The sequence below is a fragment of the Epinephelus moara genome, chromosome 4, assembly GCF_006386435.1.
Source record: "Epinephelus moara isolate mb chromosome 4, YSFRI_EMoa_1.0, whole genome shotgun sequence".
Taxonomy (NCBI): domain Eukaryota; kingdom Metazoa; phylum Chordata; class Actinopteri; order Perciformes; family Serranidae; genus Epinephelus; species Epinephelus moara.
The window spans coordinates 22,485,471-22,512,216 of NC_065509.1; the positions used below are offsets into that span (position 1 = coordinate 22,485,471).

A 26,746-nucleotide genomic window follows, 5' to 3' on the forward strand; every position below is an offset into this window, starting at 1 on the left:
GAGATGAAACGCGAGTCTGTTATTGGAAATATAGCCAAAGATCTCGGTCTTGATCTGAGGACATTATCTTCCCGAAAGGCCCGTGTGGATTTTGAGGGGACTCGTAAACAGTTTTGTGATATTAATCTGAGTACTGGAGATTTGATCACATCGGAGAGAATTGACAGAGAAAGCCTTTGTGGCAAGAAACCGTCGTGTGTTGTGAAGGTCGATCTGGTGTTGGAAAAACCTCTGGAGCTTCATCGACTGAGTCTTCATATTCAAGATGTGAACGACAACTCGCCAAAATTCAGACAGAATTTGATTGAAATGGAAATAAGCGAGTCAGCATTTAAGGGTAACCGCTTTTCTATAGATGAGGCCCACGACGCAGATATAGGTCAAAATACTGTTCAAAGATACAGCCTCGAAAAGAACGACAACTTTATTCTCGCTGTTGACAGCAACAAGGTTGAACTCGTACTTGAGAATACACTTGATCGAGAGAAACAAAAAGAGATTAATTTGCTTCTGACAGCTTTAGATGGTGGCTCTCCTCAGAGATCAGGTACTGTAGTGATACACGTCACTGTGCTGGATGCTAATGATAACGCCCCAGTGTTCAGCCAGGCCGTTTATAAAGCCAGTCTGCCTGAAAACTCTCCTCCAGATACTTTAGTGATTACTGTAAGTGCTACTGACGCAGATGAAGGAGTCAATGGAGATGTGACTTATCACTTTGGTCATGTTTCTGATGATGATGTAAATGTATTTTCTATTGATCCTAAATTGGGAGAAATTAAAGCAACTGGCTTGATTGACTTTGAGGAAAGCAGTTCATTTGAAATGAGAGTGGAAGCTAAAGATGGTTTAGGACTCACCTCTTACGCAAAAGTTATAATAGATGTTACTGATATGAATGATAATGCTCCAGTCATATACCTGAAATCACTGACTAGCCCCATACCTGAGAATGTGTCACCTGGCACAGAGGTGGGCATCATTAACGTGCAGGACAGAGACTCTGAGAATAACAGACAGGTCCGCTGCTCCATTCAGCAAAACGCCCCTTTTAAGTTGATTCCTTCTATTAAAAACTATTATTCTCTGGTGACCACAGGACAACTGGACCGTGAAGTAGTGTCTGATTACAACATTACAATCACTGCCACTGACGAGGGCTCTCCACCTCTGTCCTCCTCTAAAACTGTTGAGTTATCTGTAGCAGACATCAACGACAACCCACCTGTGTTTGAGGAACAGTCGTACAGCGCATATGTGAGTGAAAATAACAAACCTGGCTCCACTTTATGTTCCGTTAGTGCTCGAGACCCCGACTGGAGACAAAACGGTACAGTGATTTATTCTCTGTTACCCGGTGAGGTGAACGGTGCCCCGGTGTCCTCCTATGTGTCTGTTAACGGAGACACGGGGGTGATCCACGCTGTGAGGTCGTTTGATTATGAACAGTTCAGGAGTTTTAAAGTCCACGTGATGGGCAGAGACAACGGTTCTCCTCCGCTGAGCAGCAACGTGACCGTCAGTGTGTTCATATCGGATGTGAATGACAACTCTCCTCAGATACTGTACCCCGGGCCGGAGGGCAACTCCTTCATGACCGAGCTGGTCCCCAAAGCTGCACACGGAGGCTCTCTGGTGTCCAAAGTGATAGCGGTGGACGCGGACTCCGGACAGAACGCCTGGCTGTCCTATGATATAGTGAAATCCACTGATCCGGGCCTTTTCACTATTGGTGTCCACAGCGGAGAGATCAGGACACAGCGGGACATTTCCGAGTCTGACAGCATGAAACAGAACCTGATTGTGTCAGTGAAAGATAACGGACAGCCCTCTCTGTCTGCCACCTGTTCCATGTATTTACTGATTTCTGATAACTTGGCTGAGGTGCCAGAACTGAAGGACATTTCTTATGATGAGAAGAATTCCAAACTGACGTCTTATCTGATCATCGCGCTGGTGTCTGTGTCGACGTTTTTCCTGACCTTCATCATCATCATCCTGGGTGTGAGGTTTTGTCGCAGGAGAAAGCCCAGACTGTTGTTTGATGGAGCAGTTGCCATCCCCAGCGCTTATCTCCCTCCTAATTACGCAGATGTTGACGGCACAGGAACTTTACGCAGCACTTACAATTATGACGCCTACCTGACAACAGGTTCAAGAACCAGTGACTTCAAGTTCGTGTCATCTTACAATGACAACACACTGCCTGCTGACCAGACTCTGAGGAAAAGTCCATCAGACTTTGCTGATGCTTTCGACGACTTTTCGCCTTCTGCAGAGGTAGGAACCACTCATAGTACCTACTTCTTTGGCAACAGTGCATTTGTAGCTCGTTTATTGATAGTTTTTAATTTCCCTCTGGAAGGTTGTTTTGTTTTTCTCTATAAAGTGTTTTTATAGCTGCTGAATTTAACTCCTTGCAAACTTTTTGTCGGGTTTTACTTTGTAAATTACGTTAGAAAATGATTACATATTTTCATCAGTCGTTCTGTAAAACCATGGGACTCCTCACTGAATGCGTATTTGTGAAACGTTTTTAGAATTTGATTTTTAATTTTTATACTTAGTGTCAAGACATAGATGTCAATGGGTTTTTTGTGGTCCTGTTCGGATCATATCTCAGAAATATACTCTTTGAACATCATACCTTGACAACATCGTCTTAATATGTAATTCAATTCGTTGGTTACATTAAGTTGATATTTGTGGATTTTCTTAAGAAAGACTAATGCGCTATTATGAATGATGCCATGGCGACCAATATGTTGTTTCAACTTGATTGATCACATTAGCAACCCTGGGCCTCGTGGGGAAACAAACAAACATCACAAAAGCATTTTTAACAGTAAGAGTGTCGTAATAAATGACGCTGTCATAGAATTATATTCTACGCCAACTCTCCCGTGTCTTTACATTTGCATTATATGCTACAAAACACGTTTTTTGCAGTCATCAGCATGTGCCATTGACTGTTGCTTATCAGCAGGTGATATAAACAAAAGTCTTACTTTTGAGTCAGCCGAGGGGTAGGATGCTAACGGTTTAGGCATTAAGTCAGTGTTTAATTTTCTGAAAGTGACACAAACTAGCGTTTTTATAGTAAAAAAAACTGACCAGGAGACCAACATAGCTTCAATGTTTGTTACATCAGCTCTGCCAAATTTGAAGGTGTCTGTCCATGGTGCTGAAACATTTCTCAAGCTCTCGGGCACCTCTGAAAACTGAGATGTCGTCTTTTCCTCAGCCATGATGTTTGCGTTCCTGTAATTATGCTGATGATTATAATAATTTGACTTATATGCAATAAAAACTTCAGATTGTTGTAATTTATGTGACTGCTTCAGTCTATTGTTTCAAATATGGAACAACAAACCAGTCTTAAATCGCAGTAAAATGCCACCGTGTTAGTAAATGTTAAAGTGTTGTAGTCGAAGTTAAGCTGGTCTTTTCCTCTGGATATTCCGATGGAGTATTTGTTTATTTATAGCGTGCGTGCTGATATTGATAACTTTTTAAAAGCTGAAGCAAAGGTAACATTTCACACCAAATTTTATTTAGCCCAGCTGTACTGGGTCAGCAGCACCTCTCCAAAACTGCGCCAAATACAAACAATTGTTGGCGTCTGTGTTTTAAGAAAATTAAACGCTCACCACACAGTGTATGTGAACGCGAGTGAATAACTATAAAGTAGTTTGAAACTAGTTGAAGAGTATTTTATCAGATATTAGTGTGAAGATTAAAAGTGACTCATGGTGTCGCTGTTGACTGACAGATAATAGGCTCTGACCACTCCACCCACTCCTGCTACAAAGATATCAGCTGCAGATTTTCTGAAGAAACAGTTACATTTCTGAACGTCCAGTATCGTACATATTGCTGTCTACTGTTGGATTTTTTTAAGCGTTTTTAGACATCTGTTGTTTCGCACTGGAAAGTGTAAGTTGTACAAGCCGAGGACGCCTTTTTGTGTCAGGATGGGAGACAAAGGATTTTCACCACTTCGTCCGATTTTCTGCTTTGCTTCCTTTATTGTAACGCTGCACCTCGTTAATGGAGACCTGAGTTATTCTATCCCGGAGGAGATGAAACGCGAGTCTGTTATTGGAAATATAGCCAAAGATCTCGGTCTTGATCTGAGGACATTATCTTCCCGAAAGGCCCGTGTGGATTTTGAGGGGACTCGTAAGCGGTACTGTGATATTAATCTGAGTACTGGAGATTTGATCACATCGGAGAGAATTGACAGAGAAAGCCTTTGTGGCAAGAAACCGTCGTGTGTTGTGAAGGTTGATCTGGTGTTAGAAAATCCTCTGGAGCTTCATCGACTAAGTCTTCATATTCAAGATGTGAACGATAACACGCCGCAGTTTAACGACAATTTGATTGAAATGGAAATACGGGAGTCTGCTGAAAAGGGTAACCGCTTCTCCATCGACGAGGCCCATGACGCAGATATAGGTCAAAATGCTGTTCAAAGGTACAGCCTACAAAAGAACGACAACTTTATTCTCGCTGTTGACAGCAACAAGGTTGAACTCGTACTGGAAAATAAACTTGATCGAGAAAAGCGAAACCAAATTAATTTGCTTCTGACAGCTTTCGATGGTGGCTCTCCTCAGAGATCAGGTACTGTAGTTATACACGTCACTGTGCTGGATGCTAATGATAACGCCCCAGTGTTCAGTCAGGCCGTTTATAAAGCCAGTCTGCCTGAAAACTCTCCTCCAGATACTATAGTGATGACTGTTAGTGCTACTGACGCAGATGAAGGAGTGAATGGAGATATCACGTACCACTTTGGCCACATATCCGATGATGATGTAAATGTGTTTTCTATTGATTCTAAAACGGGAGAGATCAGAGTGACAGGTATGATTGACTTTGAGGGAAGTAGTTCTTTTGAAATGAGAGTAAAGGCCAAAGATGGGTTGGGGCTAACCTCTTACGCCAAAGTTATAATAGATGTTACTGATATGAATGATAATGCTCCAGTGATTAACCTGAAATCACTGACTAATCCCATACCAGAGAATGTATCTCCTGGTACAGAGGTGGGCATCATTAACGTGCAGGATAGAGACTCTGAGAAAAATGGACAGGTCCGCTGCTCCATTCAGCAAAACGCTCCTTTTAAGTTGATTCCTTCTATTAAAAACTATTATTCTCTGGTGACCACAGGACAACTGGACCGTGAAGTAGTGTCTGATTACAACATTACAATCACTGCCAGTGACGAGGGCTCTCCACCTCTGTCCTCCTCTAAAACTGTTGAGTTATCTGTAGCAGACATCAACGACAACCCACCTGTGTTTGAGGAACAGTCGTACAGCGCATATGTGAGTGAAAATAACAAACCTGGCTCCACTTTATGTTCCGTTAGTGCTCGAGACCCCGACTGGAGACAAAACGGTACAGTGATTTATTCTCTGTTACCCGGTGAGGTGAACGGTGCCCCGGTGTCCTCCTATGTGTCTGTTAACGGAGACACGGGGGTGATCCACGCTGTGAGGTCGTTTGATTATGAACAGTTCAGGAGCTTTAAAGTCCACGTGATGGGCAGAGACAACGGTTCTCCTCCGCTGAGCAGCAACGTGACCGTCAGTGTGTTCATATCGGATGTGAATGACAACTCTCCTCAGATACTGTACCCCGGGCCGGAGGGCAACTCCTTCATGACCGAGCTGGTCCCCAAAGCTGCACACGGAGGCTCTCTGGTGTCCAAAGTGATAGCGGTGGACGCGGACTCCGGACAGAACGCCTGGCTGTCCTATGATATAGTGAAATCCACTGATCCGGGCCTTTTCACTATTGGTGTCCACAGCGGAGAGATCAGGACACAGCGGGACATTTCCGAGTCTGACAGCATGAAACAGAACCTGATTGTGTCAGTGAAAGATAACGGACAGCCCTCTCTGTCTGCCACCTGTTCCATGTATTTACTGATTTCTGATAACTTGGCTGAGGTGCCAGAACTGAAGGACATTTCTTATGATGAGAAGAATTCCAAACTGACGTCTTATCTGATCATCGCGCTGGTGTCTGTGTCGACGTTTTTCCTGACCTTCATCATCATCATCCTGGGTGTGAGGTTTTGTCGCAGGAGAAAGCCCAGACTGTTGTTTGATGGAGCAGTTGCCATCCCCAGCGCTTATCTCCCTCCTAATTACGCAGATGTTGACGGCACAGGAACTTTACGCAGCACTTACAATTATGACGCCTACCTGACAACAGGTTCAAGAACCAGTGACTTCAAGTTCGTGTCATCTTACAATGACAACACACTGCCTGCTGACCAGACTCTGAGGAAAAGTCCATCAGACTTTGCTGATGCGTTTGAAGACTGTGATGCTTCACCAGAGGTAGGAACATCAAACCAATCCGATCAATTTGTGACTGGAAGTGTGACGTTGATATTGATACGCTCACCTCTTTTAGATTCATCACTTCATCATTAGATGCATTTACCGCTCATTGTGCAGTATTTGTCCTTAGATGCGTTTTGGTCTCTCTTCGTAAATATGTTGATACTTGGGCACATAAATTGTTTGTTGATGTTTTTAAACGTGGTGCAGTTCGTCACTCCTGAATTTGTTTATTCTTATCCAAGGTTTAGTTATTGCCACCATATTTAAAAGAATCACAGACGAGTAAAATCTGCAACTTTAATGATTGAAGCACAATAAAGTTCATCACCTTCTCTCTCAGGGATCAACTTTAGAGGGAACGATTAAACATGCCTTGTTCTGAGTGGTTGTTTTTGTGCCTAAGATTTATTCTTATTAATTACCTTGTTGTTTTCAAAGCAAACAATCCATGTTTTTTAAATTTTATTGTAGCGTCGGTATTTGACAAGATAGAAGTGGAGATGTGCTTTTTAGACGTCTGGGTTGTTGTTTGTCATTTATTTTGCACATCTTTCTTCTTCTACGGTATAACTACAGGTACATGTCAAACTTGTTATTGTCACAATTTATGTATTCCCTTTTTTTTTGTGTTCAGCAGTTTATTTTGTGACTTCCGATGCAGTATTTTGTGGAGTTTGACATGAACTGTTTTGTCAGTGAAGGATATTTTTGGTCATTTTTCATAGTCAGTGTTGTACATTGCGTCAGCAGATGTTCATACATTTCTGCTACTCTATCTTCACAAACATGGAGCCCATCATTTCCGGTTTTTGTGATCCATATTTGTTTCTCCCTTGTCAACAGGGGGTAATAAGACTGCTTAAAATGCTTCGTTTGCATCCTATTCAGAGTTTAATACTGTCGCACAACTGATTTTGACCATCTTTGTTTTTTTAGCAAACTAAAACTAAAACCTTCTGAAATGTGTGGAGTCTCACAACACTGTCCCTGGACAGTAGATAAAGTTTAACATACAGCATCCTGGTCTTTTGGTGACACCGTTATGCCCCAATCTTGACGTAACTCTCCGTGGTGCTGAAACACTCCTCATGCTCAACTGCAACTGTGGGTGTGTATTTTCCTTTGGCCACCCTGTTATATTTTAATGGGCTCAATGAATGATAATAATAAAATGATTTGGATTATTATTTATATTGTTATTGTTTATGATGATGATGATGATGATGATAACAATGACTTAACTTTAGAATTATACACTCACATATTTTTCTGTTTTCAGTTTCTGTATTTTGAGCCGTAATTTATTGAAATGTTAATTCTTGTATGTTTGAACAGTTTGGATTGTTGTAGATTTCCTTGGGGGCTTCAGGTCATTTTCTTAGAGCGCTAACCCTCAGTTTTATGTCAGTGTTCTTTTACAGTGTTAGTGCATGTTGCAGTGTGATGGCCAAAGGTGAGTTAGCCCTGTTTGTCAGAGGCTAAGTAGTATGTGTTCATGTATAGCCAAAAAACAGTATAATCCATCTATGACAAAGTTAAAGCAAAACAAAGCCATTGTTCACATTGTTAGGGCCACTTAAGTGTTACAATCAAATGTCATTGAGCTCAGTTGTACTGGTAAACAATACCCAATTCTCAATGCTGAGCAAGTAACAATGAGTAGATGGTCTGTGTTTAAGGTACGTTATTTTCCACACACATACACAATCTGTGCGTTAACATGTTGTTTGTGAGTTAAATAAAAGTTAAATCCCATATTCAGCCGTGAGCCACTTTATTTTCTATGGACCACGGCAGACAGTAACTAAGCAAATCTATTCAACCACTGTACCTAAGTACAGTGTTGAGGGACTTGTACTTTACTTCAGTGTTTTCATTCTATGCTAGTTTTCACTGACACCACTATGTTTAAGAGGGATATATTGCACTGTGTACTCCACTGCACTCATCTGACAGCTATAGTTGGTAACTAGTTTTCAGAGTAAGAGTTTAAGAACATATGATAACCTTTAAAAATGCAAGACATTTTTACAGATTAAACCAGTGGTTCCCAACCTTTTTGGCTTTTGACTCATGACAAACCAAGCAGCATTTTATTGTAGCTCCTTGTTACATTACATGTTTCTGAGTTTTAAGCAGTTCAACCAAAGAGAGATTCCCCGTCTAAAGCACTTATTTAAATAATTCAAGGCTCAAAGAGGTAAAATGGCCCGTTATTTAATAGAAAAGATTTAAAGATTAGACTAAAGTACAACAGAACAAAACAGAACAACGACAATGACGACAATGACAAACAAACAAAAAACAAAACTCGTGTTACAGAACTTTCTCTGCTTTCCCTTCCTGTCAATAACTTCAAGACTGCTTTATTTAGTGACCAATGTTGAGGGATCAACCCGCGAGATAGGCACCTCTGAACTTAACTGCAGAACTGCATATAGATTAAAACAAAATCCAGATCAGCCATCTTCAGTGAAATAATGTTTACACACTGATGCTTCAGTATTAACAATCTAAAAATGACATTAAAATATCATTTTTGCTGCTGAACGAATATGTTTTCTTGTGATACTTTAAGTTAATTTTGCTGATAGTATTATTGTGCTTCTACTTAGTATTTTTTTTTCAAATGCAGGTCTTTAACTTGTAATGGAGTATTTTTAAATTGTGGTATTTGTACTTTTCCTTCAGCAAACTGAGTATTTTTTCAGCCACTCTCCATGGTCCTGTACCTTGCACTGCTGTTGTGCTGCAGCCGAAATTCTTCATCTTGAACTTAACTAGGGACATTTAAGTTGTATTTTATGTTAATATATTGAGGACAAAATGAAACGGTCATATTCAATCCGATTTTGTCCCTTTTCTCTGCATGTTATCCATTGCATTGATGCTTTCCCCCACATATACTGCACAGGCTGTGTGGACATAACTGATGATTACTGTGGCGTGATTTGAGGTTTTGTGAAGAATATTTCCTAACATAACACTGTGAAGATAGATAAACGACTCGTGGTGTCGCTGTTGGCTTGCAGAAAATAATCACACACCACTCCACCCACTGATGCTGAATGGCTATCAGTTGTATTTTTGCGGGGGAATCGGCTAAATCCTCGGACATATCTTTTGGACTCTGGTGCCAAGTGTTGGATTACTGACTGTTTTTTGGATTAATCCGTTATTTCGCTGTGGACAGTAAGTTTTACGAGCCGAAGACGCGTTTTGTGTCAGGATGCGAGACAAAGGATTTCCAGCAGTAGGCCCGATCTTCTGCTTTGCTTCCTTCATTGTAACGCTGCACCTCGTTAATGGAGACCTGAGTTATTCTATTCCAGAAGAGATGAAACGCGAGTCTGTTATTGGAAATATAGCCAAAGATCTCGGTCTTGATCTGAGGACATTATCTTCCCGAAAGGCCCGTGTTGATTTTGAGGGGACTCGTAAGCGGTACTGTGATATTAATCTGAGTACTGGAGATTTGGTCACATCGGAGAGAATTGACAGAGAAAGCCTTTGTGGCAAGAAACCGTCGTGTGTTGTGAAGGTTGATCTGGTGTTAGAAAATCCTCTGGAGCTTCATCGACTAAGTCTTCATATTCAAGATGTGAACGACAACTCGCCACAGTTCAAAGATAACTTGATTGAAATGGAAATTAGCGAGTCAGCATTTAAAGGTAACCACTTCTCTGTCGAGGAGGCCCATGACGCAGATATAGGTCAAAATGCTGTTCAAAGATACAGCCTACAAAAGAACGACAACTTTATTCTCGCTGTTGACAGCAACAAGGTTGAACTCGTACTAGAGAATACACTCGATAGAGAGAAACGAAAAGAGATTAATTTGCTTCTGACAGCTTTAGATGGTGGCTCTCCTCAGAGATCAGGTACTGTAGTCATACACGTCACTGTGCTGGATGCTAATGATAACGCCCCAGTGTTCAGCCAGGCCGTTTATAAAGCCAGTCTGCCTGAAAACTCTCCTGTAGATACTATAGTGATTACTGTTAGTGCTACTGACGCAGATGAAGGAGTCAATGGAGATGTGACGTATGACTTTGGTCACGTATCTGATGACGATGTAAATGTTTTCTCTATGAATCCTACAACTGGAGAAATCAGAAAAACTGGTGTGATTGACTTTGAAGAAAGGAGTTCTTTTGAAATGAGCGTGAAAGCTAAAGATGGTTTAGGTTTAACCTCTTATGCTAAAGTTGTAATAGATGTTACTGATGTGAATGACAATGCCCCAGTTATTTACCTTAAATCACTGACTAACCCCATACCTGAGAATATGTCACCTGGTACAGAGGTGGGCATCATTAACGTGCAGGATAGAGACTCTGAGAATAACAGACAGGTCCGCTGCTCCATTCAGCAAAACGCCCCTTTTAAGTTGGTTCCTTCTATTAAAAACTATTATTCTCTGGTGACCACAGGACAACTGGACCGTGAAGTAGTGTCTGATTACAACATTACAATCACTGCCACTGACGAGGGCTCTCCACCTCTGTCCTCCTCTAAAACTGTTGAGTTATCTGTAGCAGACATCAACGACAACCCACCTGTGTTTGAGGAACAGTCGTACAGCGCATATGTGAGTGAAAATAACAAACCTGGCTCCACTTTATGTTCCGTTAGTGCTCGAGACCCCGACTGGAGACAAAACGGTACAGTGATTTATTCTCTGTTACCCGGTGAGGTGAACGGTGCCCCGGTGTCCTCCTATGTGTCTGTTAACGGAGACACGGGGGTGATCCACGCTGTGAGGTCGTTTGATTATGAACAGTTCAGGAGTTTTAAAGTCCACGTGATGGGCAGAGACAACGGTTCTCCTCCGCTGAGCAGCAACGTGACCGTCAGTGTGTTCATATCGGATGTGAATGACAACTCTCCTCAGATACTGTACCCCGGGCCGGAGGGCAACTCCTTCATGACCGAGCTGGTCCCCAAAGCTGCACACGGAGGCTCTCTGGTGTCCAAAGTGATAGCGGTGGACGCGGACTCCGGACAGAACGCCTGGCTGTCCTATGATATAGTGAAATCCACTGATCCGGGCCTTTTCACTATTGGTGTCCACAGCGGAGAGATCAGGACACAGCGGGACATTTCCGAGTCTGACAGCATGAAACAGAACCTGATTGTGTCAGTGAAAGATAACGGACAGCCCTCTCTGTCTGCCACCTGTTCCATGTATTTACTGATTTCTGATAACTTGGCTGAGGTGCCAGAACTGAAGGACATTTCTTATGATGAGAAGAATTCCAAACTGACGTCTTATCTGATCATCGCGCTGGTGTCTGTGTCGACGTTTTTCCTGACCTTCATCATCATCATCCTGGGTGTGAGGTTTTGTCGCAGGAGAAAGCCCAGACTGTTGTTTGATGGAGCAGTTGCCATCCCCAGCGCTTATCTCCCTCCTAATTACGCAGATGTTGACGGCACAGGAACTTTACGCAGCACTTACAATTATGACGCCTACCTGACAACAGGTTCAAGAACCAGTGACTTTAAGTTCGTGTCATCTTACAATGACAACACACTGCCTGCTGACCAGACTCTGAGGAAAAGTCCATCAGACTTTGCTGATGCCTTTGGAGATTGTGATTCTTCTCCTGAGGTAGGGACACATTTTAGATTGTTCAACTTGCGTTCATAGTCCCGACGACGCCATTCTGCAATTTGCTTTATACTTCATTCGGTTGCATTGTTCTTTTCGGTTGTTTTGATTGAATACACTTCAACAATGTTCTTAAAAATTAAGAATGATCCCTGACGGATTTACATTTCAGGTTTTGGCCATTTTGTTATTCGGGAATCTTTTCTCACGTTGAAACTAAAGTCTGCCTCCTGACGTGATTGCCCTTTTTGCTCTTGTAAAGGAGCACCTTTAAATTCCGTCCTTTGTACTCTGTCCATGGTGCTGAACTCCGTTTGGTCTTGTGATGCATTTTCAGGACTAATTCATCATCTTTCACAGATATATACTGCATATTTCTATTTTTTTTTGTCATTTTCTCCTCTCTGAATTTTTCCTTTTGAATTTCTTTCCAATTTAAATTTTTACTAAAATATATAGATTTGCTACATTCTTTTAGTCTTTATTAGAATATGCCCTTAGTTTTATGTGATGTAATTGTTTGGCATTGTTTCGGACTGATACCCAGATGGAGCTTATGACTGGTTATTGATAATGGGACACAGTTTTAGAGCCCCATGATTATAAAATGTTAGCCTGCTTGTTTGTTCTGTTTGTTCTGCTTGAGTTGGCTTCCTTTGTGTGTAGTGGTCTTGAGTGATGTAGGCATTGCTATTAAATGCATTCTCGCTTAAACTGATATGGTACTCACTCGATGATATGTTTTCTTTTTTCTGGGCTTTTACATGATTTCATTTTTCTTTTTCTTTGGTGGACAACCTTGTCTAATGTTTTTGTTGTCCTTGTGCAAACTTAATTAAAAAGGAGTGACAAGATGACTTGCTCTGACAATCCGAAGTCTTTTGACATTTATTATACTCAAGGAATTGTACATGAGAAGATTTACATTATAAAGGTCATACATCTTTAACGGTGTATTTTAAACCACTTTTACCACATTTGAATAGCACTTTTCTTGCCAGGAATAGTGGAGCAAGCAAAAGTGCCAGTAAGAGAGGGGAAGAAGTTTTAAAATCATCTCCCCATTCAAATAAATATCAATCACCTTTTTGACAAAGAAAGTGGCAGAAATAGTTTAATATTCTGTCAAAATGAAATAATGTCTAATTAAGTGCATCTTACGACTGCAACAGGAAAAGTGAAATGGCAGTGTTATTCATCTGGACTTTGTCTCAGCTGTTGGTAAAGCTTTGTGAAAGTATGTCAAAATTCAGAGTAAATTCAGTGACCAATGCCAGATGCAAAGCTCTCCTTGAAAGTAAAAGATGCCTTCTGTTATTGATGCTCAGTACAACAACAATAAAACAACAGCAACAAAAACAACAACAGCAATATTTTGGTTGCTCCAGGTAGGTTAACACAATGTGTAAAACTGTTGATGACGGTTGGATACACACAATGCCTCTGTTAACAGTATGTCACTTAATATAATGGTTCTTAGGTTTGATCTCATTGATTTAAATGCTTAAATCATTTCTTTCACTTATTCTTTCAATCTGAACAATACAAAATAAAAAGCATGTGAGCACAAATACTACACAAGGTCCAAATTGAACTACTTTTTCTTATATTTGTCTTGATCCTATTTTAACCCAGTAAGATGGAATTGGAAAAATTTTGCTGGAAGGGAGAGAATAAACAAACAAACAAAAAGCACGACTACTGTTTCAGTTACGATGGGACGCAACATTTTTTTGAACATCATTGTAATTTTTCAGGCAGCATGTACATATTTGAGATAAAAGGAAACATCTACAGAAATCTAACATAAATGTCCACCCTCTCAGTTCCTCTGCTGTCTCTATTTGACAAACCAAAAGCTATTTGAAAACACAGGACTGTTTCGGAGATCCAGTTTGAATAGTTGATCCCTACTTTCTGTGATGTGCTTTTTTTCTTTTCTTTTTACATTAAGGGGGGCAAAGCCATCCTGTATCATGCTGAGGTAAAAACTAAAATGGTGGAGCTATTTTTATTTTTATTTGTACTTTTACTTTTATTATTTTGTTGTTTGTGTTGGTGTTGTTATTTTGACTACTGAGCTTCTCTGAAAGAGTCATATTTAAGCATGTCAAAAATACTACATCCCCATGTTATACCCAGACAAATACTCATGGTGTCAGTATGTACCAGTAAACGAGAGGGTTCAGTCACTCTCCACCCTTCTGTCTCATCGAATTTAAAGCCTGACTCTGCTGTTGTACCACATATTGCAAAACCGCTTCATGGTATGACCGCGCAGTGTTGATTTTTTAAATATATGTGTACTGGATGATATCAAGGATATAATACATTTCATATCGTTGGTAGCACTTGTGGTCTGTCTTGCAGTAACAATGGGATGCAGCATATTCGCGCTGATCTGCGGCCTTGCTTTTATTTTTCTTGTCCTCCACCCCGTCTGTGGAGACGTGAGCTACTCTATTCCGGAGGAGATGAAACGTGGATCTGTAATTGGAAATATCGCTAAGGATCTGGGACTTGATGTGGGCAGACTGTCTGCTCGCAAGGCCCGTATCGATACTGAGGATAACAACGTCCAGTACTGCGGAGTAAATCTCAACACCGGAGACCTGATCGTACAAGAAAGGATTGACAGAGAGGGGCTTTGTGCGAAAAGGGCATCATGTGTTGTAAAACAGGAACTCGTGCTGGAAAACCCATTAGAGCTGCACCGTGTTAGTATCCGCGTTCAAGATATTAACGACAATTCACCTCAGTTTAAAGAGGAGACGCTTAAAATTGAAATTCAGGAATCGGCAGTCAAGGGTGCTCGTTTTCTTCTGGGAGAGGCACACGATGGAGACATCGGAGAAAATGCTGTTCAGGGCTACTCACTACAGCAGAATAATCATTTCAAACTAAATGTAAACATGAAATCTGGCGGACGGAAGCACTGCGAGTTAGTGTTAGACAAAGAATTAGACAGAGAGGACAAAAAAGAGATTTTGTTGTTGCTTACCGCATTTGATGGCGGCTCTCCTCAGAGATCAGGTACTGTAATCATACACGTCACTGTGCTGGATGCTAATGATAATGTACCAGTGTTCAGCCAGGCCGTTTATAAAGCCAGTTTACCAGAAAACTCTGCTGTAGATACACTGGTGATCAGAGTGAGTGCTACTGATGCAGATGAAGGTATAAATAGCGAAATTACTTATGAGTTTGATCATGTTTCAGATGAAAACAACAACGCGTTTTCTTTAGACTGTAAATCGGGAGAGGTGAGAGTAGCTGGAGCTATTGATTATGAGAAAGTGTCATCATATGAAATGCAGATAAGTGCAAAAGATGGTCTGGGATTAGTTTCATACGCAACATTAATCATTGATATTACGGATATAAATGACAATGCCCCAGTGATATATCTGAAATCACTGACTAACCCCATACCTGAGAATGTGTCACCTGGTACAGAGGTGGGCATCATTAACGTGCAGGATAGAGACTCTGAGAATAACAGACAGGTCCGCTGCTCCATTCAGCAAAACGCCCCTTTTAAGTTGGTTCCTTCTATTAAAAACTATTATTCTCTGGTGACCACAGGACAACTGGACCGTGAAGTAGTGTCTGATTACAACATTACAATCACTGCCACTGACGAGGGCTCTCCACCTCTGTCCTCCTCTAAAACTGTTGAGTTATCTGTAGCAGACATCAACGACAACCCACCTGTGTTTGAGGAACAGTCGTACAGCGCATATGTGAGTGAAAATAACAAACCTGGCTCCACTTTATGTTCCGTTAGTGCTCGAGACCCCGACTGGAGACAAAACGGTACAGTGATTTATTCTCTGTTACCCGGTGAGGTGAACGGTGCCCCGGTGTCCTCCTATGTGTCTGTTAACGGAGACACGGGGGTGATCCACGCTGTGAGGTCGTTTGATTATGAACAGTTCAGGAGTTTTAAAGTCCACGTGATGGGCAGAGACAACGGTTCTCCTCCGCTGAGCAGCAACGTGACCGTCAGTGTGTTCATATCGGATGTGAATGACAACTCTCCTCAGATACTGTACCCCGGGCCGGAGGGCAACTCCTTCATGACCGAGCTGGTCCCCAAAGCTGCACACGGAGGCTCTCTGGTGTCCAAAGTGATAGCGGTGGACGCGGACTCCGGACAGAACGCCTGGCTGTCCTATGATATAGTGAAATCCACTGATCCGGGCCTTTTCACTATTGGTGTCCACAGCGGAGAGATCAGGACACAGCGGGACATTTCCGAGTCTGACAGCATGAAACAGAACCTGATTGTGTCAGTGAAAGATAACGGACAGCCCTCTCTGTCTGCCACCTGTTCCATGTATTTACTGATTTCTGATAACTTGGCTGAGGTGCCAGAACTGAAGGACATTTCTTATGATGAGAAGAATTCCAAACTGACGTCTTATCTGATCATCGCGCTGGTGTCTGTGTCGACGTTTTTCCTGACCTTCATCATCATCATCCTGGGTGTGAGGTTTTGTCGCAGGAGAAAGCCCAGGCTGTTGTTTGATGGAGCAGTTGCCATCCCCAGCGCTTATCTCCCTCCTAATTACGCAGATGTTGACGGCACAGGAACTTTACGCAGCACTTACAATTATGACGCCTATCTGACAACAGGTTCAAGAACCAGTGACTTCAAGTTCGTGTCATCTTACAATGACAACACACTGCCTGCTGACCAGACTCTGAGGAAAAGTCCATCAGACTTTGCTGATGTATTTGGGGAGTCAGATGGATCTCCAGAGGTAGGAATACTTTAATTTAGTGAAAATTCATTTTAATTGATTTTTTTTCATTGTCTTGTTTGACAGTGTTGTCCATCACAATGACATCGTTGCCAGTGTTTATGGATCTTGGGAATTTCTCCTGGCTAAAATAGATCTTAATTTTTGGGGATTAAAGTAAAAGCCTCTGTGATCTGTTATGTAGCAGTTACATGATCTTTTTTAGATACCCTCCCCAAAATTAATTAATGGTTGAATATTCTTTTCAATCACTCTGCAGCATGTTACCTGGGGACAATTATGATAGGAACTAAACTGTGTTCATTGTGAAGGTGTTCAATCAGTATTTCAACCTAGTGCTGTGATGATATCACTATCCTTATGCCTTTAGTGTATATTAACACTATGTCGTAACAAAAGCATAAATGTTTATCTTCGTATTGTAGTCTAGAAAATACGGTTTAACAACAAAGACAACAAAAACAACACATACATACATAGGAAATATAAGATGGTGGCTAGGATGTTTCTTGTGATTGTTCTTGGTAGATAAGAGAATACTGTCTGTAAAATAAAACACTGTTACTGTTAACATTATTTTCATTTAGGTTGATTAACCATTACTTTGACCTTGCTGCTGTTGTTTAACAACCCAGACTTTATATATTCATCCTTCAGTTTGCTCAGAGTAGCATCATGAAGTGTCAGCTTTGCAATAAATGAGGAATTTGCAGTATAGTCTTGCAAATGTTGTTGTTGAGTTCAGTATTGTCTACTACCAAGCCATTTAGTCCAGATTTCATTGTTTCTGTTAAGGCAAGCACAAAAAATTGATGTCATAATGACAGTGCTGATTCATAGATGTGTCTCAGCATTTTTGGCTATAAGCAGTACCACAAGCATATAAATGTTTCTGTATTGTACTGACAAAGAGCCATGGTCTCAACTATAGACACATGTGAGTTGGCCTTGGATAGCTGTTGTGCTTGTTTCATTCAAATGGACACCTGTTGTGCACACATGATAATCCTGTTTTTGATAGTCATTGTCAACCTGAACTTACCCAGAAAAAGGAGAGGACCGCTTGATTCTAAATACATACTGATTAATCAAAATGTAGATGTAAAGGGGAGGTTAGTACATAAGTCAGTGGAATTGTGTTCCCAGCAAATGGATGAGACACATGTATTGCTGTGTACAAAGGAAACTTTTACAAAATTAAATTAACACAGGAGCATAAACCATATATGAGTAGAGAGACACTGAATCCACCAGTTTACATAGCTGATGAGCAAGCCAGTCGGCATATATACAAAAAATCCAACTGATCTACAATCCTGTGTTTTTCAAAATGTTCTTCAGGGGAGAAGATACTGCTTACACCTCCCACCGGCTGACAACCCACACTGATACGTTATAAGATCTGTTCCATGTTTATGCAGGATTCAGTGATCCCCACCCTTTGAATTCCTCAACAGAGTAGAACCTTAAAGACTCTGTGGGTCATAAAGACCTCCTCCCTCCTCCTCAGTGTAATCAAGCCCTTTCCCTGGATATATCTCACATGAGGCTCTTACATGGAGGGCTACTGTGCTTTCAATACTGATTTAATGCATTGCCATGTAATGCAATAACACTTTCTTATTAGGGAATTAATTCTTAATACGAATAACAGATTATTTATTTCCTTCTTATGTTGTGTGTACACAGTTGTGGAAATTCGCCTTTGTGAGAATGATAGCTGACTAAAATGTATAAAATATATTCTAACAGCGCACTTATTTTTTTCCATTGTAGGTCTCTGGTAAATATTTATAATGTCTAAGGCTTTTAATGCCTGGCGTGTCATAATATTGGCTTTGTATAACATACATACATTTTTTTCCATTTAAACCCCCAGTGTGCAACTTTATCCTTCTAAACCTTTTACTCCACTCTAAGATAGCTGCCTCTGCTCATTTCCCCAGTGCCTTTTTGCATTCACTTTCTCAGTGGTATCCTCCACTATGAAATTCTTACTGGGTTGGAGTAACATGTTTCTTCTTCTGTAGTAGGCAGACACAAAATGTTTGGGACAGCCTAGAGTAGTTTGATTTGCAAGTAGGCAGCTAATTCTTTGTCACGTGTGGAAAATATGTTTAGTATCCGTAGTTTAACTTTGAAAGAGGTATTTGATATCCTAAATAATGATTCTTGTTCTTTTTCGCGTGGATTGATGCAGAAATATGATGAAACGGACAAGAAAACAGTTACAGTGTCAGCATTTAGTGTTATTCTTTCATCTGCAAAGATGAAATTGAACTCGGAGTGTCGCTGTTCACCAGCAGAGGAAGCACGCCTCCACCCCTTGCTCTTGCTTTGTGTGTCTATCCTTGATCTTCTCCTTGTCAAACTGTATCCTTGGATGTGCTTTGGTTAGCAGTTCGCCTCAGATACACTGTTCGGGAATTCAGCTGATGTTTAATGCTGTACTGGACTGCAAAGGAATAACGTGGATTAAAAAACAATTCAACGCTTTGAGCTATTTTCCATTCCCGTCTGAGGATGGCACACAATGGATATTCAGCGGCTGCCCTTCTCTACAGCTTGGCCTTTTTTCTTCAGCTGCTTCACATCGGTAACGGAGACGTGAGCTTTTCTATTCCCGAGGAAATGAAATCCGGATCTGTTATTGGAAATATAGCAAAGGAGCTCGGGCTGAACGTAGGGAAATTATCTGCCCGAAAGGCCCGCATTGACAGCGAGAGGAATCGCGAACGGTACTGTGACATGAACCTTAACACTGGAGATCTTATTGTAGCTGAAAGAATCGACAGAGAGGCACTCTGCGGCGAAAAGGCATCTTGTATCCTTAAATTTGAGTTAATCTTAGAGGCACCACTGGAGTTGCACCGTATTTCACTACAGATACAAGATATCAATGATAATCCGCCTGTTTTCACTAAAGATGAAATCAAGTTAGAAATCAGTGAATTGGCTGTGAAAGGATCTCGCTTTCGTGTCTTGGAGGCACACGACATGGATATCGGGCAAAACGCTGTTCAGAGCTATGCGTTACAGGCGAACAGTTATTTAGTGTTGAAAATTCAGTCAAAATCAGATGGAGGTAAATATGCAGAGCTGGTGTTGAATAAGGATTTAGATCGCGAGGAACAGCAGGAATTGAGATTATTGCTCACTGCACTAGATGGAGGCACTCCTCAAAGAACTGGCACTGCAACTGTACACGTGACTGTCCTGGATGCTAATGATAACGCACCAGTGTTCAGCCAGGCCGTTTATAAAGCCAGTCTGCCCGAAAACTCTCCTCTGGATACTGTAGTGGTTACAGTGGCTGCAAATGATGCAGATGAAGGTCTAAATGGCGAGGTGACTTATGAATTAAGTCGTATTTCAGAAACAGGTAGAAGAGCATTTTCCTTAAATCACAACACAGGTGAAATTAAAGTAATAGGGCCTTTGGATTTCGAGAAAGAGTCAATATATGAAATGCGCGTAGACGCCAAAGATGGATATGGTCTAACCTCAGATTCCAAAGTAATTATTGAAATATCTGATGTTAATGACAATCCACCTGAAATAAACTTAAAATCTCTTAATAACCCCATACCTGAGAATGTGTCACCTGGTACAGAGGTGGGCATCATTAACGTGCAGGATGCAGACTCTGATACTAACGGACAGGTCCGCTGCTCTGTTCAGCAAAACGCCCCTTTTAAGTTGGTTCCTTCTATTAAAAACTATTATTCTCTGGTGACCACAGGACAACTGGACCGTGAAGTAGTGTCTGATTACAACATTACAATAACTGCCACTGACGAGGGCTCTCCACCTTTGTCCTCCTCTAAAACTGTTGAGTTATCTGTAGCAGACATCAACGACAACCCACCTGTGTTTGAGGAACAGTCGTACAGCGCATATGTGAGTGAAAATAACAAACCTGGCTCCACTTTATGTTCCGTTAGTGCTCGAGACCCCGACTGGAGACAAAACGGTACAGTGATTTATTCTCTGTTACCCGGTGAGGTGAACGGTGCCCCGGTGTCCTCCTATGTGTCTGTTAACGGAGACACGGGGGTGATCCACGCTGTGAGGTCGTTTGATTATGAACAGTTCAGGAGTTTTAAAGTCCACGTGATGGGCAGAGACAACGGTTCTCCTCCGCTGAGCAGCAACGTGACCGTCAGTGTGTTCATATCGGATGTGAATGACAACTCTCCTCAGATACTGTACCCCGGGCCGGAGGGCAACTCCTTCATGACCGAGCTGGTCCCCAAAGCTGCACACGGAGGCTCTCTGGTGTCCAAAGTGATAGCGGTGGACGCGGACTCCGGACAGAACGCCTGGCTGTCCTATGATATAGTGAAATCCACTGATCCGGGCCTTTTCACTATTGGTGTCCACAGCGGAGAGATCAGGACACAGCGGGACATTTCCGAGTCTGACAGCATGAAACAGAACCTGATTGTGTCAGTGAAAGATAACGGACAGCCCTCTCTGTCTGCCACCTGTTCCATGTATTTACTGATTTCTGATAACTTGGCTGAGGTGCCAGAACTGAAGGACATTTCTTATGATGAGAAGAATTCCAAACTGACGTCTTATCTGATCATCGCGCTGGTGTCTGTGTCGACGTTTTTCCTGACCTTCATCATCATCATCCTGGGTGTGAGGTTTTGTCGCAGGAGAAAGCCCAGACTGTTGTTTGATGGAGCAGTTGCCATCCCCAGCGCTTATCTTCCTCCTAATTACGCAGATGTTGACGGCACAGGAACTTTACGTAGCACTTACAATTATGACGCCTACCTGACAACAGGTTCAAGAACCAGTGACTTTAAGTTCGTGTCATCTTACAATGACAACACACTGCCTGCTGACCAGACTCTGAGGAAAAGTCCATCGGACTTTGCTGAAGCGTTTGGTACGCCAGATGAGTCTCCAGAGGTAGGCCCCATACATATCTGTATCAAACATTAAATGTTGATGTGATCTTTCGATTTTGTCGCCATGACTTTAAGTTGCCTTACGTTTAAATACTTAAGTTGGCATTGGATCATTTAATCCACTTGCAGTCATATGGCTCTTGAATGCTGTTTTTTGGTTCAGACCTATATTTATGACAAGAGTAGGATGGTCGATAAGTATTTTGTTTCCCTTTATAGATTTATTCAATAATATAGTTGGCCTAATTTCAATTATACATGGCTTTGACACTTCTAGTCCACGGCTGATTCTGATTTTATACAAATTCCTAACAATCTCTGAATCGCATGTTTTTGAAATCAAGATAACTGCTCGGTAGGCAGGATTTCAATACTTTGTAGTTGAAAAGTCGCCTCTGTGTCACGGTTAAAGTTTTTTTTAGACATATAAATGATTGCATTTCACTGTGTGATCGGGACCTACTCCACACTGATGGACTTTCAGATGGTGTTTTAACGGCCTTTACATCTAATCTCGATATCAAAATCTATATCTCATGTTTTCCAAGTTAATTCAGCCCAATATTCATCATGGCGCCCAACGTCTTCTTCACCTGGGTATAAACAAATCCATGTTTACTTCATATCTGTGGCCGCAATCTTTCTATTGCGTTTACCACTTGCTTTTGGACGTGCCCTAATTCATTCTTTTCATCTACTTAAAGTTTAAAGTTGCAGCAATTGAAGTTTGATTTTGTCATTTTATATATACAAACAAGCTGGACAAGCATTTGTGCTCAAGTGACAGATGTTATTACATTTAAAGCGACTGTTGCAAATGTGACATTGACTGTCGGCTTTGATCACGATTTAGATCATCCTAACTGATGGAAAGATAAAGTTTTTTTGTGTGTGTAAATGTCAAGGTTACTACGCGTATTGACTGGTCCTCAGACATTGCTTCAGTACCACAACTGCCTGTCGGATTTCATAGTTGCATATTTGTTGTTAACCAGCGAATAATGGAAATAGAATATGAAATACTTCGTTTCTATCTAGATTTAGTAAATGTGGAAAAAAAAGACACAAATATTTTGTGGGCCTTGCGATGTTTATATCTAAAACATGGTTGGCCACGTTCAGTTTACAAATGTTAAAAATACAGCCTATCACTTAACACGAAAGCTCAAGGTTATATTTTTTGTTAAGTGATCAGTCCGTGTTATTTATACTTTAGGAACAGAAATATAAAATGTCAGAAAGCACTGGATCTACTCCTCCCCGTGCATGAGCTCTCCGTGGTGCTGAATGGTGTTGGTTTTTTCTGTATGCGCCTATTACACCAACCCGAAAACACTCCAGTATGCTTTTCATTTGTGTCTTACGAGTGAAATGTAATGTTGTAGTGTTTATCATTGTAGCAACTGTGGAAACTTATGCTGGGCTTGTTGTTGTTGGTTTGTAATATTCCAAATAGACTCACGGCGTCGCTCCTCACCTACAGATATGGGGAGGTTCATTTCTCCACCCACTGCAAAAGGAGTAATTCAAGCATTAAAACAGGAGCTGCCATTGTTGCAGACGCGGTGTACCTTATTTTTACCCGTACGTTTCAGTTTTATTAGTAACAAGGGGAATTTGCGTGTCTGTGTCTTCTTTCGGGAGACATAATGGACCAAAAAGGGAAATCGTTGCTGAGTTTGTTCTGCGTCTTTGCTGCCGTCGTCCACATCACCACTGCAGACCTCAGTTATTCTGTTGCGGAGGAGATGAGACCCGGATCCATTGTTGGAAATATCGCGAAGGACCTCGGGCTGGAAGTGGGGAAATTGTCCACCCGTAAAGCCCGTATCGACACCGAGGAAAGCTATCAGCACTACTGCGATATTGATCTAAAAACGGGAAATTTGGTCATCAGGGAAAGGATCGACAGAGAGGAGCTGTGTGGGGAGAAGGTTTCGTGTTTGCTTAAATTCGAATTAGTCCTGGAGGGCCCTTTGGAGCTGCACCGTATTTCACTGCTCATCCAGGATGTAAACGACAATTCACCCGTTTTTCCAAAGGATACAATTAAATTGGAAATAAGCGAGTCGGCCATCAAAGGGGCTCGATATCGTCTCAACGAAGCACACGACGCTGACATCGGACAAAATACAGTAAAACAATACAGTTTACAAAAGAATGAACATTTTGTTTTGTCTGTCAGAGATGATAGCGACGGGTCTAAAAACGTCGAGTTGGTGTTAAACAAAGAGCTAGACCGTGAAAAAGAACACGATTTAAATTTTGTGATGATTGCTGTTGATGGTGGCAATCCACAGAGATCAGGAACTGCTAATATACACGTGACTGTGCTGGATGCTAATGATAACGCCCCAGTGTTTGACCAAGCCGTTTACAAAGCCAGTCTACCTGAAAACTCTGCCCTCGATACTGTAGTTATCACTGTAAGTGCTTCTGATGCAGACCAGGGAGTCAATGGGGAGGTGACATATGAGTTTAGCCGCATCTCAGAAAGGGCTAAAAAGGTTTTCTCACTGAACAGTAAAACTGGAGAGATAAGAGTCATAGGACCACTTGATTTCGAGAGCAACTCTAAATATGAAATGCGCATCGATGCTAAAGATGGTTATGGACTTTCATCAGATTCCAAAGTGATGATTGAAATCACTGATGTTAACGACAACGCCCCCGTTATATATATGAAATCACTGGCTAATCCCGTACCTGAGAATGTGTCACCTGGTACAGAGGTGGGCATCATTAACGTGCAGGATAGAGACTCTGAGACCAATGGACAGGTCCGCTGCTCCATTCAGCAAAACGCCCCTTTTAAGTTGGTTCCTTCTATTAAAAACTATTATTCTCTGGTGACCACAGGACAACTGGACCGTGAAGTAGTGTCTGATTACAACATTACAATCACTGCCACTGACGAGGGCTCTCCACCTCTGTCCTCCTCTAAAACTGTTGAGTTATCTGTAGCAGACATCAACGACAACCCACCTGTGTTTGAGGAACAGTCGTACAGCGCATATGTGAGTGAAAATAACAAACCTGGCTCCACTTTATGTTCCGTTAGTGCTCGAGACCCCGACTGGAGACAAAACGGTACAGTGATTTATTCTCTGTTACCCGGTGAGGTGAACGGTGCCCCGGTGTCCTCCTATGTGTCTGTTAACGGAGACACGGGGGTGATCCACGCTGTGAGGTCGTTTGATTATGAACAGTTCAGGAGCTTTAAAGTCCACGTGATGGGCAGAGACAACGGTTCTCCTCCGCTGAGCAGCAACGTGACCGTCAGTGTGTTCATATCGGATGTGAATGACAACTCTCCTCAGATACTGTACCCCGGGCCGGAGGGCAACTCCTTCATGACCGAGCTGGTCCCCAAAGCTGCACACGGAGGCTCTCTGGTGTCCAAAGTGATAGCGGTGGACGCGGACTCCGGACAGAACGCCTGGCTGTCCTATGATATAGTGAAATCCACTGATCCGGGCCTTTTCACTATTGGTGTCCACAGCGGAGAGATCAGGACACAGCGGGACATTTCCGAGTCTGACAGCATGAAACAGAACCTGATTGTGTCAGTGAAAGATAACGGACAGCCCTCTCTGTCTGCCACCTGTTCCATGTATTTACTGATTTCTGATAACTTGGCTGAGGTGCCAGAACTGAAGGACATTTCTTATGATGAGAAGAATTCCAAACTGACGTCTTATCTGATCATCGCGCTGGTGTCTGTGTCGACGTTTTTCCTGACCTTCATCATCATCATCCTGGGTGTGAGGTTTTGTCGCAGGAGAAAGCCCAGACTGTTGTTTGATGGAGCAGTTGCCATCCCCAGCGCTTATCTCCCTCCTAATTACGCAGATGTTGACGGCACAGGAACTTTACGCAGCACTTACAATTATGACGCCTACCTGACAACAGGTTCAAGAACCAGTGACTTTAAGTTCGTGTCATCTTACAATGACAACACACTGCCTGCTGACCAGACTCTGAGGAAAAGTCCATCAGACTTTGCCGATGTCTTTGGAGATAGTGATGGATCTCCAGAGGTAGGCCCCATACATATTTGTATCTAACATTTTACGTTGATATCGACCTTTTAATTTTGTCGCTATGCACTTAGGGAAGCCTTTTCTTTAAATATTTCAGCACTGGATTATTTAATCCACGCGCAGTCATATGTGTTTTGTATGCAGTTTGTGTTTTGGCATAGACTTACGCATATTTATGACGTGAATAGAATGACCGATACGCATCTATTTTGTTTCCTTTTATAAGTTTCCTCAGTAACACATTTGGCCTGATATCAGATATGTTTGGCTGTGGCACTGTATGTCCATGGCTGATTCTGATTTTATTACAATTTTCCCACTCTCTGGATCGTGTGCTTTTGAAATCAAGGTTACCACCCAATAGGCATGAACTTAATATCTGCTTCTCCATCTTTCCATTCTCGTTTTTGCTTATTATGAGTACATTTCAATTTCTAATGAGGACTTTCTCCACACTGATATATAGTCGTTTTAATTATGTTTAAACAGCGGTTACATGCAACCCAGATATCTAAAACCACTTTGTTTTTTCACCAAATTCAGCCTGGGTTTTACCATGACGACTGGCGTACTTTTCACCTCCATATAAACTAATCCATGTTTACTGTATATCCATGACGGCAATCTTTCCATTACGTTCATCACTTGCTGTTGGACATTCCGTTATATTAATCCCTTTAATGCTATCAAAGTTTAAAGTTGCAGCAATTAAAGTTTGATTTTGTCATTTTATATGTGTAGTGCGTTTCAGAAACATAAGCCAGACAATCATTTGTACACAAGTGACATTTTTTTTCAACATTTCAAGCAACTTTTCTTACGTGATATGGTCACCTTTGATCACCTTTTCGATAATCTTAATTGATGATTTTTTTCCCCTGATAAATAGAAATCTTATTAATCGTGTTGATTGGTCTTCACACATTGCTAACGTACCACACACGCCTACCTTATTTCATAGTTCAATGTATTTGTTGTTATTGACCGAAGGGTACACAGAGAAATAAAAAGACTGCCTTCTATATTGAGTAAATGT

General features: G+C 41.7%; 6 protein-coding genes across 6 annotated transcripts in view; all 6 read left to right on the plus strand.

The window, feature by feature from the left end:
• Nucleotides 1–6,455, plus strand: part of LOC126388562 (protocadherin beta-16-like) — a 14,286-nt gene extending 7,831 nt beyond the window's left edge. Inside the window, exon 3 of the mRNA XM_050041759.1 lies at nt 4,530–6,455. Within this exon, the coding sequence (XP_049897716.1) occupies nt 4,530–6,455 (1,926 nt within the window). The remainder of the gene's footprint in view (nt 1–4,529) is intronic.
• The window catches only part of LOC126388560 (cadherin-23-like), a 38,124-nt gene extending 16,423 nt beyond the window's left edge, over nt 1–21,701 (plus strand). Inside the window, exons 2-3 of the mRNA XM_050041757.1 lie at nt 16,618–16,745; nt 19,329–21,701. Of these exons, the coding sequence (XP_049897714.1) occupies nt 16,618–16,745; nt 19,329–21,701 (2,501 nt within the window). The remainder of the gene's footprint in view (nt 1–16,617; nt 16,746–19,328) is intronic.
• LOC126388510 (protocadherin gamma-C5-like) overlaps nt 1–26,746 on the plus strand; it is a 329,671-nt gene that overhangs the window by 20,416 nt on the left and 282,509 nt on the right. The gene's annotated exons all lie outside the window — the stretch shown is intronic.
• LOC126388527 (putative protocadherin beta-18) lies at nt 9,466–12,051 on the plus strand. The gene has a single exon (XM_050041701.1). The coding sequence runs from the start codon at nt 9,595–9,597 to the stop codon at nt 12,016–12,018; it is 2,424 nt and encodes an 807-aa protein (XP_049897658.1). The 5' UTR covers nt 9,466–9,594; the 3' UTR covers nt 12,019–12,051.
• LOC126388563 (protocadherin beta-15-like) lies at nt 19,269–21,701 on the plus strand. The gene has a single exon (XM_050041760.1). It carries the CDS (start codon nt 19,269–19,271, stop codon nt 21,699–21,701), a length of 2,433 nt encoding a protein of 810 aa, XP_049897717.1.
• LOC126388564 (protocadherin beta-15-like) lies at nt 22,588–25,734 on the plus strand. Its single transcript, XM_050041761.1, has one exon. The coding sequence runs from the start codon at nt 23,317–23,319 to the stop codon at nt 25,732–25,734; it is 2,418 nt and encodes an 805-aa protein (XP_049897718.1). The 5' UTR covers nt 22,588–23,316.

Excerpts from the sequence above, each read along its gene's own strand:
- LOC126388527 (XM_050041701.1), top strand. The coding sequence starts at position 9,595 with ATGCGAGACAAAGGATTTCCAGCAGTAGGCCCGATCTTCTGCTTTGCT.
- LOC126388563 (XM_050041760.1), top strand. The coding sequence starts at position 19,269 with ATGGCACACAATGGATATTCAGCGGCTGCCCTTCTCTACAGCTTGGCC.
- LOC126388564 (XM_050041761.1), top strand. The coding sequence starts at position 23,317 with ATGGACCAAAAAGGGAAATCGTTGCTGAGTTTGTTCTGCGTCTTTGCT.